General features: G+C 36.5%; 4 protein-coding genes across 5 annotated transcripts in view; 2 read left to right on the top strand and 2 right to left on the bottom strand.

The window, feature by feature from the left end:
- Positions 1–11,487, top strand: part of LOC114873542 (ephrin-B2) — a 50,195-nt gene extending 38,708 nt beyond the window's left edge. Inside the window, exon 5 of the mRNA XM_029181964.2 lies at positions 1,843–11,487. Within this exon, the coding sequence (XP_029037797.1) occupies positions 1,843–2,000 (158 nt within the window). The 3' untranslated portion in view covers positions 2,001–11,487. The remainder of the gene's footprint in view (positions 1–1,842) is intronic.
- A 102-nt stretch (positions 11,488–11,589) lies between these two features.
- Positions 11,590–13,792, bottom strand: LOC114873541 (U3 small nucleolar RNA-interacting protein 2). Its single transcript, XM_029181963.2, has 8 exons — positions 13,597–13,792; positions 13,379–13,491; positions 13,215–13,312; positions 12,915–13,142; positions 12,748–12,857; positions 12,419–12,615; positions 12,017–12,354; positions 11,590–11,951 (listed from the first exon to the last, which is right to left on the bottom strand). Exons 1-8 carry the CDS (start codon positions 13,645–13,647, stop codon positions 11,719–11,721), a joined length of 1,368 nt encoding a protein of 455 aa, XP_029037796.1. The 5' UTR covers positions 13,648–13,792; the 3' UTR covers positions 11,590–11,718.
- A 380-nt stretch (positions 13,793–14,172) lies between these two features.
- LOC114873544 (signal recognition particle 9 kDa protein) lies at positions 14,173–15,461 on the top strand. The gene is made up of 3 exons (XM_029181967.2): positions 14,173–14,521; positions 14,898–14,966; positions 15,050–15,461. The coding sequence occupies exons 1-3, from the start codon at positions 14,450–14,452 to the stop codon at positions 15,143–15,145; spliced, it is 237 nt and encodes a 78-aa protein (XP_029037800.1). The 5' UTR covers positions 14,173–14,449; the 3' UTR covers positions 15,146–15,461.
- LOC114873538 (band 4.1-like protein 4) overlaps positions 15,311–17,447 on the bottom strand; it is a 37,386-nt gene continuing 35,249 nt past the window's right edge. For both annotated transcript variants that reach the window (XM_029181958.2, XM_029181957.2), the window contains exons 16-19: positions 17,239–17,394; positions 16,172–16,445; positions 15,649–15,755; positions 15,311–15,389 (exon numbers count right to left, since the gene is read on the bottom strand). In XM_029181958.2, coding sequence (XP_029037791.2) covers positions 15,353–15,389; positions 15,649–15,755; positions 16,172–16,445; positions 17,239–17,394 — 574 coding nt within the window. In that variant the 3' untranslated portion in view covers positions 15,311–15,352. The remainder of the gene's footprint in view (positions 15,390–15,648; positions 15,756–16,171; positions 16,446–17,238; positions 17,395–17,447) is intronic.

The raw sequence follows: 17,447 nt of genomic DNA, 5'->3' as shown, positions 1-17,447 counted from the left end.
CTCTCTTTGCCGCGAAACAAGTTTCTTGATGCTCCTCGCGCCACCATTATCTCGGCCAATGATTCTTTCTTCCTTTCTTTACACTCCTTCCTTTATTTAGCTTCGCGCCACCTTCTCTCTTGTCGTCGGGTACCGTCGAAATTAATCGTTTGAGAAAATGGGTGTCTCGTTTGATCGACGTTCGATTAGATCTTCATCCGTGAAAATGGTGTCGAATGGAGGACCGGAAGTGGAAACGTTTCGAACATTTCATAGTCGTCTTCACTTTTTTCGTCTGCAATCGAAGCATTTTTTATTCTTTACAAAGAAATATTAAGGGACTTGTAAGAGATTTCTACAATTAAAAAATTGGGTCGAAAATTAAATAGTTAAAAAGATATCTTAGGGAGAGACCGCTCGTCTCTCCCTGAGATATCTTTCTAACTGTTTAATTTTCAACTCAAGTACCTTAATACTTTCTTATAGAGAATTAAAAAGCGCAACAATTGATGTATAGTAATGTACATAATTAAAAAAAAAAAATTTTCAATGACCATCATTGTTTCCGTTTTCAATATTAAATTTAAAAAGATCCAAATGAAGCGGTACTTCTTAAACACCGACATTTTAACGCGAATTCAGCTCGGTACTTCGTACATGAAATTACTCTGTATGGTTAAAGGTGTCTTTAATCGTTGCCTCCTTTTTGGCGGACTGGTAATTATTACTTCGTATCGAAATTACTGTTGCATAAAATTAAGATAAACCACTCGTCCCCGACGACTTTGCTGCTCGTTATCTTTGTGTAAATCGTTTTTTCGGGACGACGAATTACCGGGTTATATCGGGAGTTCGTTATTAGCACCGCGTAATTGATATTTCTCCTTTTCGAGAGAAACAAGTTGAACATAGTCGTACGAATCCCTTTCGCAACATCCATGATGGTTAGACACGAAGCAAAACGGAACGTCGTCGATGCTCTCCAGTCATTATTTTACCGTTACGTAGTTGAACGTGATGCTCCATTGCGTGCCAAACAATCATTTTACGTAATTCATTCGGCTTATCATTTCGCTCGCATTAAGTCGGATAAAGTAAATAACGAGCAAATAAATTTTAATGAGCTTTCAAATTATATCGTACCTCCTACCTTGTTCTATTTATTACAAGCCAATGAATCGTATAAATTACAGAGGATGGGATTATTAAATCATTCACTGACTGAACGTATGTGAAAAGTTCGAAGGCAACGTCCTGTAGAATCTTTACACGCGATTTCTTAATTCTTCGTTCAAATTTTTCAAATACAAAAGAATTCAACGTATAAAAGTGAAATGGTTCGAGGTGTACCACCATGCTGCGAATCGTACTAACAATTTAGGATTCCAATGGTAATCGAAATCGTTCATGGAAATTCACAGTTTCGTTCGTGAACCAGGGTCCGTTTTGTTTGCGCAACAAAGCTTACAGAGAAAGAAAAAGTTCACAGTGAAACTACTCACCTATGCACCAGACTTTGGATTGATATTGCAGCTTCCGCTCCGATATGTCTGCGTTTCCGGCTCTATAATGAAGCAACTTTTTCTACCCGCTTCCTAGCAGTTCCATAGCGTTCCGAAATGCTTGCATAGGTATTCTTAACAAGGATGCGTTTCTCACAAAATAAACGTGTTTGTTGATTAAAGAAGCTTTAGCAAAATTATTAGTATTACATTAACAATGTATTGAATAATAAAGGAGCTTCGTTTAGGGGTGGAAAAGGGGTTGCGTCTCGTTGCTGCTGTACGAGTCTCTCCACTGTTTACCTATATTATTCTTTCTCCCGTAAATGGATAAATAACGAACGTTTTTAATTGTTAACAGAGGAATATTCGGACCACCCGAACGAAGTTGTGAAGAACGAAGAACTGACGTACAACGGGGCGAGTTCCAGCCGCGTTCACAATTGTTACAGCCAACTGGTGGTTGTGTTGACGGCAAGCTTCCTGATCAGCACGATTCTGCCACAGTTATTGCGGTGAAGCGACCACACTATCGACGAGAACGTATATCCCATACGTCGAAACCCCTTTTTCTGTGATTATCCTACGTTTAATTAATTTCTTGAGGCACGCGCGCCCTTTGCGCGGCCGCCCCTCGATCGTGAAAAATAAAACGCGCACGATTTATGGTCGGACTGCCTCGAGAGAAAGAGATGAAGAAAAGGATGGTTTTTTAGGGAAAGAACGAAAGAATGGTGAAAAGAGAAAGAGAAATGAATAAAAGAAAGAAGAAAACACACAGAGGAACGTCAAGAGAAGAGAGACACGCACGACACACGAGCAGCAACGCCATATTAACTATTCGAAATGGAAGCACGAAGACGTAGGTAGTAAGATTTACGAAGAAAGACGAAACGCTACTACTAGACACTATTATAGTATGCCCACTATTATCACTACTATAAATGGTAGTCGTATTGGTTGTCCTTCTTATCATTACGCTAATTCTAGGTATTTATTCGAAATACGAGCGAAGTCGTGAACAGCGTGTTAACTATCCTCGAACGTGATACACGCGAAGATAAACATCCGTCAGTGAAACGCGAAAAGACTTCTCCTCGATGATGATTTTTAAGGAGAACCTTCATTGTATCACGCGAACCACTTCGATGTTGAACGAACGGTCCTCTGTCACGAATACAACGATCTCTTTGCACGAATCGCAATTAAGATCGTTAAAGGGTTAAAAAAAAAGAAAATCGGTTGTTCGAATCAGATTCGTTATTAGACACGAAAAGTCTCCGATACGAATTTGCTTACGAATGTGCTTCACTTGGAAGCCTTTTTTTTTGTTACACTTTCATTATCGTGTCCGTGTCATAATTGAGGATTAATTATTGACAGTAGCGCCGCTAGTCAAATCGAGATAACGACGAATTACGATTGTTTGAAAAAGTAGCGCCATTAGTTGAATCCAGATTTATCGAACGATATCTGACAGAACCATTCGCCCCACCTCCGTGAATCGCGAGCAGGATAATTAACAGGCGTGTAAATAAATTCCTAATGAATATGTACAAGTGGCTCTTGCCTGGTGGCAAGGTTTAAGAGAGTGCCGTAATACTAGGTAAAAATCTTCTATATGCTAGACGGAAAGGATGTGTGAGAGAGTGTGACGTGCGTGAGTGTGTTAACGAGATGCGTGTACAACACTGAACACGAGGATCGTCCATTTGGATAGTGAGTGTCAGAGAGAACTGTGCAAACGTGCGACGAGCTTTTTCAAGTTCCAGGCGACGGTTTTTCTGAACCGTGACACATTTCACTTACCACGTGAAGTCTCGTCGACGAGTGATTCCCTCGCTTCGATCGAGTTTCCTTGGAATGAAAAGCGAAAGCATGAGAGACTGATCGCTGAGCGAGAGAGAAGTAAGATTTTTGTATCATAGTTGTACCATACCGAACTCTATCTATAGATCTGTATTATATTTATTATCCGCTATCATTACGCTACGAATAATCACACTCGATATTCTCTATATTTACTAGTAAAAAAAAAAAAAATATCAAATTTAATAGCGAATAAATTTGCGTATTCGGCGGGGTAAAAAAGAAAAATGAAAGAGAAAGAAAACGACAACGTGCAAAATGAATTTCACCCTGTCACCATCGGATCCGTTCATTCTGATTTTCCGTTACTCTTTAATTATCCACGCGTTATATCGCCTCCGAGCGCGCACCGCGATTCTAAATCAATTTGGCCGTGCGATCGTCGATTCCATTGTATCGTCACTTCGGTTCTCCCATTGTCCTTTCGTTTTTGATACTATATTTATTGTACACCGCCGCGCAGACTTAGTTTCTATACGCGTATCGACGAACATACGCGCAATGCAGATCGCATTTATTTGTAAAGCGTTACAGGATTACATGTATACATGCACACTGGCCACGATCGTTACACGCGATCCGTCGTGCGCCTCTTTCAAGCCCCGTTCCAAACTTAAGGATCGTTGATTTTATGTGACGGCGAATCGACGTTTGATCCCGGCGATCCAACGATCACGCGATCACCATCACGAGTCCGGAATCGCTACCGAATACAAATACTGCCATATTTACAGTTAACGTCGATTATTTCTGATTTAATCGATCGAAACACGACGTCGTGCGACACACGCACCTGTCGTCCTCCGAAATCGTCCTTTCACGGTACACTTCTTTTGCGTCGACGCCATCTCGTTCGACGTCCGATCAACGAGCACAGTATCGTTACACAATCGTTACCGGACTTCATATCGGCTCGTGAACGGCGAGATACGGACGGGGCTTGAGGATGGATGAAAGAGGACGGAGGAAATGACCGTTTCGCCGTTGGTCACGAAACAGATACGACAACTAGAGTAACGAGCTATTTGTAAATATATACGAGTATGCGAAGAGGATAGATTTATCGCATAATGCCAGAGCGAACGAATGCGTATAAATAGAAATGAAATGAAACCCCAATTCCGAATCGTAGGTAATAAAAGATGAAATGTATTCCGAAGGCTGCTCGATAAAAACCGACTCGTTTTCGTCATTGTTCATTGATGGTTTATCGTCCTTAATATAATACGCGACAACCAATTTCAAATAATAAAAAAAAAAAAATATATATATATATATGAAAAGTCAATGACCACGATCAGCCGAGAGTGTTGATGAAAACGGCGGAAACTAAATGCGTGTATAATGTTATCCATTACAGTATTGTAAGCCTAAGTATTACATGCCTCCGATCCACGTCTGTTTGTCTGTCTGTCCGTTCGTCTGTCTACAAGTTTGTACTTTTACCCATGTGTTTAACCGCAATAGCCAGTTTGTAATCGTAAGGGCCGATCGATGACGAAAGCAGTCACGATACTCTCGTTTTTGTTTCACGATTCATAGCGATTCTTCTTATTCTATATTACGAAGTTTCATTTAGTTTCTCTTCTAGTCGTTTTCGTTCACACGTGGAATTGTTTGACCCTCGACAACCCGCAAATCGACACCCAATGACAATCACCCGAATATTTGTAAAGAGAAAAAAAGAAAAAAAAAACAGAAAAAAAATGAATCGAGTCTGTCAACGTAGATCCGTTGTTTATAGCGATCAAGAGACCTCTTAGATCTTTATTATCCTCCACCGGTAGTTATTCGCGCGACATATTGTACAAAATGTTTTTTCATACAACTTCGAAGTTCGGTTTGCGGGTCTGAGAGGGTGGTCACTTCGTAAATGGGACGCAATTGTACGATGCGTTTACGTTATCTCGATCGTTCGTCGATACAGAACAGATTCGAATCGTGAATGTGTTGTCGGAAAGACTGCTGATATATCGGTCGACTTGATAGCGAATTTAATCAGAGCAAGCAAATCAGCCCGTAACCGATAACATAAATGCAATAGCAATGCAGAAAAGTTACATAGATCCAATGTGAATGGTACTTCATTCTTACGGACGATAGGTAAATAACAGTATAACAGTTAATATAGACTTCGAACTATCGATAGAAAATAGACAAGGTCACTCACTGCAAATTATTTTTTATTTTTTCTTTCCTTCTCTCTTCATTTTCTTATTTTATTTTTTTTTCTTTTCGTTTTCGTTACAACCGATTCCAAAGCACCGTATCCTTATCCGATCACGAACACACGCGAAACGCTGCTCCTCGAGAGTTATTTTTGTAACCGCAAACAGGGACACGCATCGTCCATTGATATTTAAATGGAAAAAAAAAAGAAAGATATATTGTGTAGATACCATACGAAAGAGAATTAAAGATACAGCGTTATAATTGTAATTTGCCGATAAAAGGATCAATTATATCTAGCGAGTTTCAAATCGATCTACAAAACGAGGCGCAGCTTTCGCGTTCAATTATCCCAAAGACATCCGAATACCTTCGCCCAACGATTTTTCATCGTTCGTTTTTTCGCTATTTCATTGTGTTATCCTCTCGTGTGCGTGTTTAAGAACAATGTCAATGGTTAATTAATTCTCCTTGACGAACTCTACAGCACGTACTCTTGTTGAGTACGGAAAAAGGAAAACAGGACTTGTTCCTCTCTTCTCGAGACAGAGGGTTTAAGGAGTTTAAAGGAGAGAAGAAGAAAAACAGGATCCATTGATTATATTTACCGCGTCGAATCAACACCGCCGCGGATTTATAAATGGGATCGAGATGATTTCGTAGGTACGTCGTTGTAAATATAAAAAAAAAAAAAGGATTACGATCAATAACGATAACACGATGAAATTTATATTAAATACATAGCAAGTAACGAGGATAGGTTTCTAATAACAATTTATTATAAAATAAAAAAAAAAAAATGAATGTACGTTGATGTCTAAGATTTTTAACAAGATGGAAAAAAAACACAAAGTGGTTATTATTAAAACTATGATTATTACTCATAATCGAGAACACAAGTACTAATTAAACGAGAGCGTTTCAATGCAGAACCACACTTTTTAGCCAGGTCATGAATTCTCTCACGTTGCATATATTAATTTTGTAACAGGTACAATTACATGACACAAATGATCACGGTCACGGAAAGCATAGGAAAGGCGCCGTGTTTATAATAAAACACCCCCTTTCTTTCATACTCTTGGATACCTTGTATTTGCATAGAAATTAAACACGAAAAGTACCAAAAATGACATCATAATTTACTTTTATCATAAATTAGGGGTTGGCAGACTAGGGTTCCTTTTCTGTTTTTAAAAAAATATTTAAATAGTGAGACAGAATTAACACGAAGAAGAACCTAGTTGGTAGCTTTATCCTTACCAAAATGGCAGCTGAAGTAACGAACCGGAAGTGATAACAGCAAGAATCGTGATTCTACGAATTATCAATAAGTACAGAATAATTTCAATTTTTCAATTTCTTGATTAACAAAATTTGATAGCTCGAAAAAGATATGTTTCTTTATCCTTACCAAAATGGCAGCTGAAGTAACGAACCGGAAGTGGTACCAGCAAGAATCGTGGTTCTACGAATTATCAATAGGTACAGAATAATTTCAATTTTTCAATTTCTTGATTAACTTGATAGTTCGAAAAAGATAAATTTCTTTATCCTTACCAAAATGGCAGCTGAAGTAACGAACCGGAAGTGGTACCAGCAAGAATCGTGGTTCTACGAATTATCAATAAGTACAGAATAATTTCAATTTTTCAAATTCTTGATTAACAAAATTTGATAGCTCGATAAAGATAATTTTCTCAACCCCTGGTGATCAGAATTTTCATTTTCACATAAACATAGCGTGATCCACGTATGGTATCCGTGAACGTGATCCCTATAGATTGCGTGTGCTCACCAAGTATGCACGTTCAGTACAGTACAGTCGTTCATTAAAAAGCATTAAAAATACAATACAAAGTAGTGTAGTGTTCATAATGGTAGTCCACTTGTAGCGAAATAGTATTTAAAACAGTCCAAGCAGACAAAAAACCGGAAAAAAACACATAATCGACAAAAAAAAAAAGAATGAAATGATAACAGGTAACCGTAACACAGTAAACGTGAATCAACTTTCATGAAGTACATGCAAGACACGCACACTCATCATACACTCGAGCAGATATGCTCGCTCTCTCTCTCTATCTCTCTCACACATACATACACATACACATGATATGTGGTACCGCGAAAAACGCGACTCTACGAGCAACAAAAAGGAATATGTATTTAAATGTACACACACAGAGGTAAAAGAAAAGGCGACGAAGTGGCGGGATTTCGTCCACGCAAACGGAAAACGCACGTGCGTGAATTCACTCGCAGGAAAAATGTAAAAGACGAGAAATCACGACGCCTGGACGGCAGATTCGTCCGCGTCCCATCATTTATATAGCTATTATTGTATTATGTATGTCGATATACGGTCACATATATCGATGGTAAACGAAAGTAACAGAAACGAAATGGTAAAAAGAAAAGTAACTTGAAAAAAAAAAAAAATGCCGAACAGGGAAACCGGGCGTCCCGTATTTATATATGCGTACATATTCATACATATACACATACACATACACACAGACACAGACACGTACAGTACGTCGACGCCGATGGACGTCGTTTCATTTTGAAAGTACCTTGCGCGAGTCGTCTCGAATCGTTTAGTACAAAAAAGAAAAGGATATTCTCTCGGTAAAACGAAAATCATGCGATCCAATGTTCCACACCAGGTTCAAACCAGGGTATCGAGCACTCTAGTTCATGTATTCGATGAGAAATTAATTCTTTGTTGTATTTTTTAATTTTATATTTAATGTCATCAACGTAAATGGCCACGAACTGGAGGATTCGAGATGCTGGCTGGTGAAATTTCAGAAATCACTGTCATCATTTTTACGTTCAACTCGGACAGGCATTAATAAGTTCCTGGAATTAAATTGGTTGTAAAAGTATGAGATAATGTTTATCGTGCCTGTTCAATCCGAAGAGATTCCAGCCGCGTCACGAATCCCTCCTGTTTGATGGATTTAATCATGACCGCGTGATTTTGAAAAATGAAAACGAAGATACGCTTTATTCCTCTGATTTGTCAAGTTCTGTCGATATTAGGTATACGTATGGTTATTTGGAAACGGTTGTTGACATGAAATGCAAGAGGAAGACGTTAGACCAGATTGCCTTTTCTTTCTTTCGATGTTGAAATTTTAAATAGAATCTCGTATCGTTTTCTAAGATAGCTCGAACGATTTTCAAAGATTCTATTGTACGTGTTCTTACAGGAAAATATCGTATTGTAACGCACAAAACTTTGATACGAAGAGATCTTCTTCGGGAAAAAGTTCCTCTTGCGTCGCGTGAAATACAAACGAAATATAAACGAAAACTGCCATTTTCAATTATACTCGGAAAGATTGATGATTATCGTAGTGGTAACTTATTCGTTGTTCTACCCTGCATGTGAAATGGAAAAATTGGTATGAAGTAATGTGAGAGGTTTGCTGCCGATAGCGGATTTCCGGTTCGATCGCATCCTAGAATTTCGTGAGTCTTTCGATAATGATCCAATTCCATCAATAACGAAATGATAAACTGCATTCGCCGTAGTACATACATACTGCAAAGTACATGATATCCAGCAGATTTAATCAATTAATATTAATTGAGAACGTTTGTGAAATATATTATTCATTTCTAAAAATTTACATAGTTAAATTCCATCGTTTATCTAATCACGATCGAGAGATAAAATCATTTGAAATTATTAAATGTTCGCTGATCATTGACAATAATAATAATTTCTGGAGTGATACATATCAACAATATTTCACACTATAAATTGAACAGTTTTTGTAATGATCGTATCACAAACTAGATTTAACCCTTTCGGTACTAAGGGCGACTATCATCATCCGATTAAAAGCATACAATGGAAATTTATAGAAGGCAATTAAATATAGAAATATCTATAGTAAAATATAAAATTATTTCATTAAGATTGAAAGTTAATCAATGTAATATATCAGGGGTATGTAAAAATTTCCATTATTTTAGAGGCAATTTTCTTTATTAATATTTTGCCAAAAACGTTCAAAAAATTGATATTACGTGTCTCTTAATCGTCATCGCCATAATAAAGCAAAATCCTAAGGAGAAGTTTTGTGTTGTACCCCTAATATAAGCGTGTCGACCATACCGAAGGGGTTAAAAAATGTTTCCTCTCGTCGGACATCGTGTGCTTTACAAGATCAAGTATACAATTGCATGCAACTTAGACTTCTTTTAGTTAAAAAGAAATTTAGGGAAAAGAGTATCCTACCAGTTGCCTTATGTTCATCTTCCTAGGTTCCCCAAGGATTTTTCCAAAACCGAAGGCAAACGGTGGGACGCTTCTCTCTCTACCTTTTTCCTTAACCAAAAGAAGTCTATGTTGCCCTCAAACGTACAGAATATAAAATCAGAAACCGCGACGATATGCAAGATAGAAAAAATCTCACAATTCGCGATGCCGAGAAGGAAGATGATTACGTTTCGAGCCGCGTAGCCCAAGCAACGGGAGACGCGACCATGCCACTTGTTTCAATCGATTCGATCCGATTTAAATTAAGCCTCCGTTCAGCTCGCCTAAGGCTTTTAGCCGTGTATGCTTCACAGACAACGAATCTTTCGACTTGCCAAAAACGACTCGCGGCTTACGTTATTGTTTTGCGATTGTTTAAGGGCAAAACTGTCGTCACGTAGGGCAGGACTTACGGGAATGAAAAATGAAGAAAAGAAATGCGCTTAAACGAATCGTTTCTCGTTTCATTTTCAAAGGTTGTTATTTAGGGCTACATTCGAATCGAAATCATTGAACGCAACAGCGACGAGATATATTTTGCGGTGCAAAATTTTGCTAACAGAAAAAAAGAAAAACGTAAGTTCCTCTGTAAGACGTTATTCGGGGTTACATTGCAATTTGGAGTTTAAGTGTTTGCACGATTGCAGGTCATGTTATATAGAGAAAGAAAAAAGAAAAAAAAAAATGGTGTAAAGAAGTATTATGTGTGCTTGTAAGTGTGCTGTATGATGATTTTCGACGTTGCGATATATTTGTTTGCGATCACGTTGATAAGTCTTCTCTTACACACGTTTTAATGCACGTTGTGCTTGGACCCGCAATGAAATACACCCCGAGTGTGTTTCTTCCTTAATAAGGCACTTCTTGGCTGAGATACAACGACAAGCTGGTCTAGTTTTCCCATGTTTAGAATTAAGTTTCGAGTATTAGCGCTGAATCGGTGCCATTTTTGTGCCATCGCTTTCCTTCCTTTGCAAACGGCTTAATTAGCATGGATATCAAGATAATCCGTTGATAGAATCTGATTTGAAGTAACGATTCGAAAGGAACTAAACGAAGAAAGAACGAAAAGAAAATTGGAATTCAATGAAATAAAAATGATGCCTAATTTGAAACGGAACTGTGTTAGGTAAAATTGAAAATACAGTCAACGAATTGATCGGGCTAATAGCACTGTTGCTTCAATTATCAATCACACTCCTCATGGTCCTAAGATCGGAGAACGAAAAGAAAGTAACACGAGACGAAGCACGTGAAAGACACGTATTGAAAGACCTAGTTTGTCGCACTCGTTTAAAAAAATCTTACTCACAAGAATTGCACACAAGAAGTAGCGTACAATCGGTGTACACTCGTTTGTTGACGCGAATAAATATGCGAATTACAGAGTCGATTTGATTTGTATATGTACACGGTGAGCCCGAGGTTCGTGCGAGGGCAGCTGCGTTTACGCGGAAACGAGACCATAGATCTATGGATCTTATTGCTTTGTTTTCAGCGGCGCTAAATCGATCAACGATTAGGCCACTTTCATTTCTCGTAAACGCTAATGTTCTTCGCGGCGATTATTGTTATTATACGAACGAACTCAAGACGGCATGGTATACAAGACTAAGAACAAGACCTAAAATGGGGACATAATATTTTATAACTCAACTTTTGTACAGAATAAATAAATACTTGTACTGTGGACCAATATTTCTTTTATTTCATTGACATGCCATGGCTAGCACAACCGAAGACATGGAATGCAATTTTTCTTAATAAACGTAGAAAAAATAAATCACCACAGAGTTATAAAATACTAAACAGCGCTTTTCTTTAATGCATAAAAAGATTCATTCTATACATATTTATATACACATTCTTTATGACAAATTTCATTGATTCATTAAAATATATCCCTTTTTCTTATTATATAAATTATTTGTTTTTCTTTTGAATTAACGGTACTATAACAATACTATTCTTTGCTTCCGGGATACGCCACCATCTTCCAAGCCTATGCTCTTGACCGACCCCAGCGATAAGATGAGTTCCATCCGGAGTAAAGCATAGCGCGTTTATAAAACCTATTAACTGAATTTCAAATAGTGGATCCAGTGACCTGAAGGAGTCACCGCACTGCCATAATTTAATGATTCCATTCCGCGATCCTACAGTATAGCAATTATTAAACACAGAATAATTATAATTTTTTTTTAAAGAAGAAAAGATTTACCTGATGCAACTAAATCTGTATTAAGTAAAGTAGCTATACTAGAAATCCACATTGGTTGATTATTACTTTCATCTTTACCATGTGCGTCCGCTACCGAGCATAAAGGCTTTTTCTTTAAACAACCCCAAACACATAACTGCCCATCATCTCCGCAGCTAAAAAAGTTTTCTTCATTTATGAGCTTCACACAATCTATACTACCACCGTGCCCATTAAATATCAGCTGCGATTCTTCGATGATTTTCCAAATTCGAACCGTTCCATCAAAACCGCCACTGGTTATAGCTCTTTCCCTCGCGAGGGCGTCAATTGATGTAATGCTACTTTGGTGCCCGAATCTAACAGAAAATGTTAATACCATATTGCAAAATTTTATAGTATATTTAAACAAAGGATACTTACAAGGACTCTACATATGCCATATCATCTAAATTCCATACTTTTACACTTCTATCCTCAGAAGCTGAGTATAACGTATGTGTACCTTTGCGAAAAACTAAACCAGTCACACTGCCTCTGTGACCTTGTAAATTCTTTATGTGATCCAAGGTATCTCCAGAATATACCTTAATCTCTTTACAGCCACTATCTCCTACTACCTTTAACCATAAAAGTTCAGGTTCAAATATAGTTATAAGTACAGTACCGAACGTGGTAGGTGTCCCCACGGAAAATGGCGATGCCTCCCCACCCGTAGGGTTCCCGGGTATAAAATTCTTTTATAGTCTTACCAAAAATTTACCGTCAGTGCTAATGGCCATGCACTGTACGCATTTTATTCCATCTTGTGCTTTCTTTTTTCTTTTAATAACTTTTAACTTTGTTCTATCTTTTAAAGACCCTATAACAAAAATTACTATAAACCATCTATTCAGTCATAAAATTCAACATGACATACATTTAACCAAACCACCATCCTTTGAACCAGAATATAAGAAATTTCCATTGCTTGAAAGGCATAAACAAGTTATTGAACCTTTATGTTCTTTGCATTTCAGGATAATTGGTTCACCATGACTAATATAATTTGAAGCTACTGTCTTTCGTAACCTTCCTTTTTCTTCCAAATATTCTTCATGTAAACGTTTTGTCACAGCTCCCTGTTCAAATTCTGTCCTATCCCTTTCTATATTTTATCAAAATAATATTAAAATGTGATAGGATAAAACATCTAACAAATACTTTAACAAAGATTTACCTTCTTCCTCTATTTGTTCAAGATATTTCTTTGCAAGTCTTATACGCTTTTCCTGGGCAGTTTCTTCTTCTTCTTCTTCACTCTCATACTTTTCATGTCTGTAAAATATCAGGAACAAGGTGTTAAAACAAATTATAAATTCATATTTAGTAGCATACAGATACCTCTGATTTTCTTCTGCAAGTTCTTCATCTGTACTAGCAATACTTTCATTGTCATCAGTCACAGGTTTCTTTACATCCTTCTTTCCTTTTGTAGATCCACCATGACCATTGAACTAATATTTTATTATAAACATTATTTGTATAGATATTTATTTACAAAACTGCGTATGCAAATGAATATATAAATTTTCCATTGATTTTATAACAAAAAAAGATACCTTTCTTTTGGTTCCACTGCCACCTTGTTTATTTCGAATAAAAAATGACATGGTGTCTATTTTAAATATACGTTTTGAACATTTAACCTAACTTAAAACAAGCACATGGCAAGCTCTCGGGAGGCTTTGAATTTATGTTTTAAGAACGAACGCCCTCTACTCTATCCAGACTTAAGATATAGAAAGACTAGACGTGTCTTTATTCTCGAGGGTCGTATCTTTGGGGTATGAAACACCCCCAGGCTCACCTGGGGCTAACTGATCTACATGAAGCTAGCCGGAAGGAATAAGATAAAGAAAAGGTGCTCGGTTTACAATATTTATAAATAATATATAATATATAAAAATATATGAAATCATTTATCTTGTTGTTTTTGTCATTTTATTATAAAAGATCTTCAGCGTAATGACAGTTGCTCCAAAAAATTAAAAGAACTTTTGCCCATAGAATATGAAACAGAATATGAGACGTGTTCAAGAGGCCCTAAAGAATGGTAGTCTGGTCCTTATATTATCCAAATCGTCAAGATCGGTAAGTAGTTGAGTAGTTTGCGCCGTTTGTGTATGTATATACAAATGGTACTCCGCTGAAAAACGGAAGTGCACCATCCTTTGTGTTTGATCTTCCGAAGGTATATAGACAGGTAGACTGACACGCGTCGGCGCAAAGCGGCATATATATAGCATAGGGTACTACTGGTCAGAAGTCAGAAGTGGTCAGAAGGCCATATGTCTATTTCCAACAATACTGTGCCGTCATCCCTAGCAATGCATTAAATAAAATTGTTTACTTTTATTTAAAAATTAGTATATGATAAATTTATCTGTGTAGCATTTCTTATTAATAATAAAAATGACATATTTAAGTTCATGGGAAGAATTTGAAAAAGGTGCCGAGAGGTTATATCTTCAAGATCCACTGAAGGTGTGATTTATTTAATACTACAACAATTATTTCAAATTATTTTTATCATATAATATTATAAGCTTCTTACAATTCATAAAAATGATATTATATACATATATTTCATTCAGTAATTAAAAAAAAACTTGGCAGGTTATGATTGACGTTTGAATATACGTCATGTAATTATTGCAAAAAGTCTACTTTAATAACTTTTTTAAGTAAAAAGTGGAACATAGGCAATGTATAAATATTGAAAATATGTTTATGTAAAATATTTTGTTTGTTTTAATATTAAAGGTAGAGTCAATGAAATTTATGGGAATATTATATTTTCTTTATAAATAGTTTAATGATCAATGATTATAAGTTTATAATTTATGTTTTGTTAATGTAGGCTCGGTACACAATGAAGTATTGCCATACTAAAGGTGTCTTATGTCTAAAACTTACAGATAATCGAACAGTAAGTTCTTTTCATGTGTAACTTACCTTACTAACTCTTAAAGAACTATATATAAATAACAAAATTGTGATTTTATTTTTCAGTGCCTACAGTACAGAACAGAGATAGCACAAGATTTAAAGAAGATGGAAAAATTTATAGGAAATCTTATGAGGCACATGGCTTCTAAAGAGAGCTAAATAAGGGACTAGATAAGATTAGGGACACTTTTTTAATCAAGGATTAAAAGTGCTGCGCATTTAATTCACTGTTTATGTTGTTCCATTTCATAAGATTCAGCGACTGATGGGATTATAGATATTTAATTTGAATGAGGTATAAAAAACTTTCTTAAATATACAATATGTGCATAAATGTCTATTTTTTATTTATTTAAAGCTTCATGCTCATTTCGGGCGGTTCCGTTGTCTCCTTGTTAAAGTTCTGAAACAGTACAAAATTAAATGTATCGTAGCATGAACGAAAATCGATGTGATAATAAATTTTCCAAACAAATTATTCTTAGAATTTGTACGAAAAAAACCAGTACTTTCCAGAAAATGTAAACATCTAATTCCAACAATAAGAAGAATACTTAGCAGAGTGTAATGCAATTGTTATTAATGAAGCCAGATTCAATTGTAATTTGTAACTGAATATTATTATAAGAGAGAAGCACGAAGCAATGAAAAGAAGCACTTACGATATAATGGGCTGAAGAACAGCGTCCAGAGTAGTATCAACAGGAGGGTAGATTTCTTGATTTGAAGACAATTCATAGCGTACCTCTCCCCCTAATTGCATTTGCGGCTATACCAAACAAAACTATTTTACTAATTTACTAGGCAGAAAATTTTAGGATACAACACACTACATTCTAGTAACAACATTTATTAGAATATAATAAAATGCTGTGACTAGCAAAGAAAGAAATAGCAAGCCTTAACCACATGTACGTATTTGTAAATAAGCGCTTAGTATCTCTAAAAGATTTTACTATAACGAGTGCAATTTTAATAAAGATGATTTTATATCGGTGATTCAAAATCATGATTATCTTTTATTCTTTTTCAGAAGCAATAAGCTTAAACTACATAAAGCGCAAAAGTGTTACTCATTACTTAAAATAACGGCATAAATAAACGAAGAACATATATCAAATGTAAAAGTAATGAGTTTCACTGGAAAACAAATGACTTAAGAAATAGAAGCGTAAAAATACGTACTACACGAGTAGGTTTAGCGCTGTCGGCAGAGCTTGAGCAGCAGCTTGAAAATTCCTGCGGTGTACTTTCCCCGAGACCACTGTCCACGTTATTTCCTATTAATATTCTGTTGTTACGAATATAATAAAAGTCCTTCCTCATATTGCACTCGCTCCTACTACCGTCGTAGTACTTTGTCTCGATATGACTCGGCCTTGTTGGCGGCAAATTATAACTTCCGTCTCGACAATGTTGTATCACTCTTCTGTTTCGTTTGCCAACGGATCCGATTGTTCTGAAAGTGATTCCTTGACAGTCTTCGATATCACGTCAAATTTCAAGCACGTCCCTGATCGGACAAAACCATTCCGACATCGATGCAATACACGTTTTAGTTCACCAAACGTTCAAACAATTGTTAATACACACTACGAGCCATATACATATATTGCATTCCTTAGCGATACACATTTTTATTCAAATAACAATGCTAATTTTCACGCAAACAACATGTTCCATTCGTCAATCAGTTTTGTAAGTTCGCCAAATAAACATATGTATTTCCAGGTCTACAGTATTTTAAGAATACCTAAAAAAAGAAAGGATTAAGGAATTCGAACGAACTGGCACAATAAATAAACTTGCATCGATCATTGGGAATCTATGAGAAAAACTGACACTCCCAGATACCTATATTTGTACAACGAGTACACACGGATGCATGGCACACAAATAATACATAAAACACGTACAAATGCTACGATTTTTAAGTCCTTACTTCCACGGAATAGCAACGAGTAATTTCCATGGAATAGCAGAAAGCATCAGTGGGTGCCAGCCAGGAAATAAATAAACAGGTGCGACAAGCTGTTAATCTCATCGATTTATTAAGGACCTATCATGCTTTAAATAAATAATAGGGGGCATGCTTAAGATCACGTACATGCTCTAAATAAATTAAAAAAAAAAAAAAAAAAAAAAGACACATGCAAAGGGGTAGTTTTCAAACAATGACTACGGATCCTGTCTCATCCTCCAGCGGAGGAGGATGACTGTGGATGTTGCAGCTCGTCTTGAGATCATCGTACCTAGGTAGGGACGACGAATCTGCGTCGTCCAATCGGGAATTGCTAGACTGTAGCGTACATTGTTGTGCAGACTGCGATTGAACCACGGTGTATGGTATCTCCCGACGTTGTTGTTCGCTCATTCCTGTGGTATCTATTAAACCGAATTCCAAATGCCTAAAAAAATCGATCAATAACATAAATAATTTTAATTTTTCTGACGTTATCTC

Source organism: Osmia bicornis, chromosome 1 (assembly GCF_907164935.1).
Source record: "Osmia bicornis bicornis chromosome 1, iOsmBic2.1, whole genome shotgun sequence".
In the NCBI taxonomy this organism is placed as follows: domain Eukaryota; kingdom Metazoa; phylum Arthropoda; class Insecta; order Hymenoptera; family Megachilidae; genus Osmia; species Osmia bicornis.
This window is presented reverse-complemented; position numbering and strand designations above follow the sequence as displayed.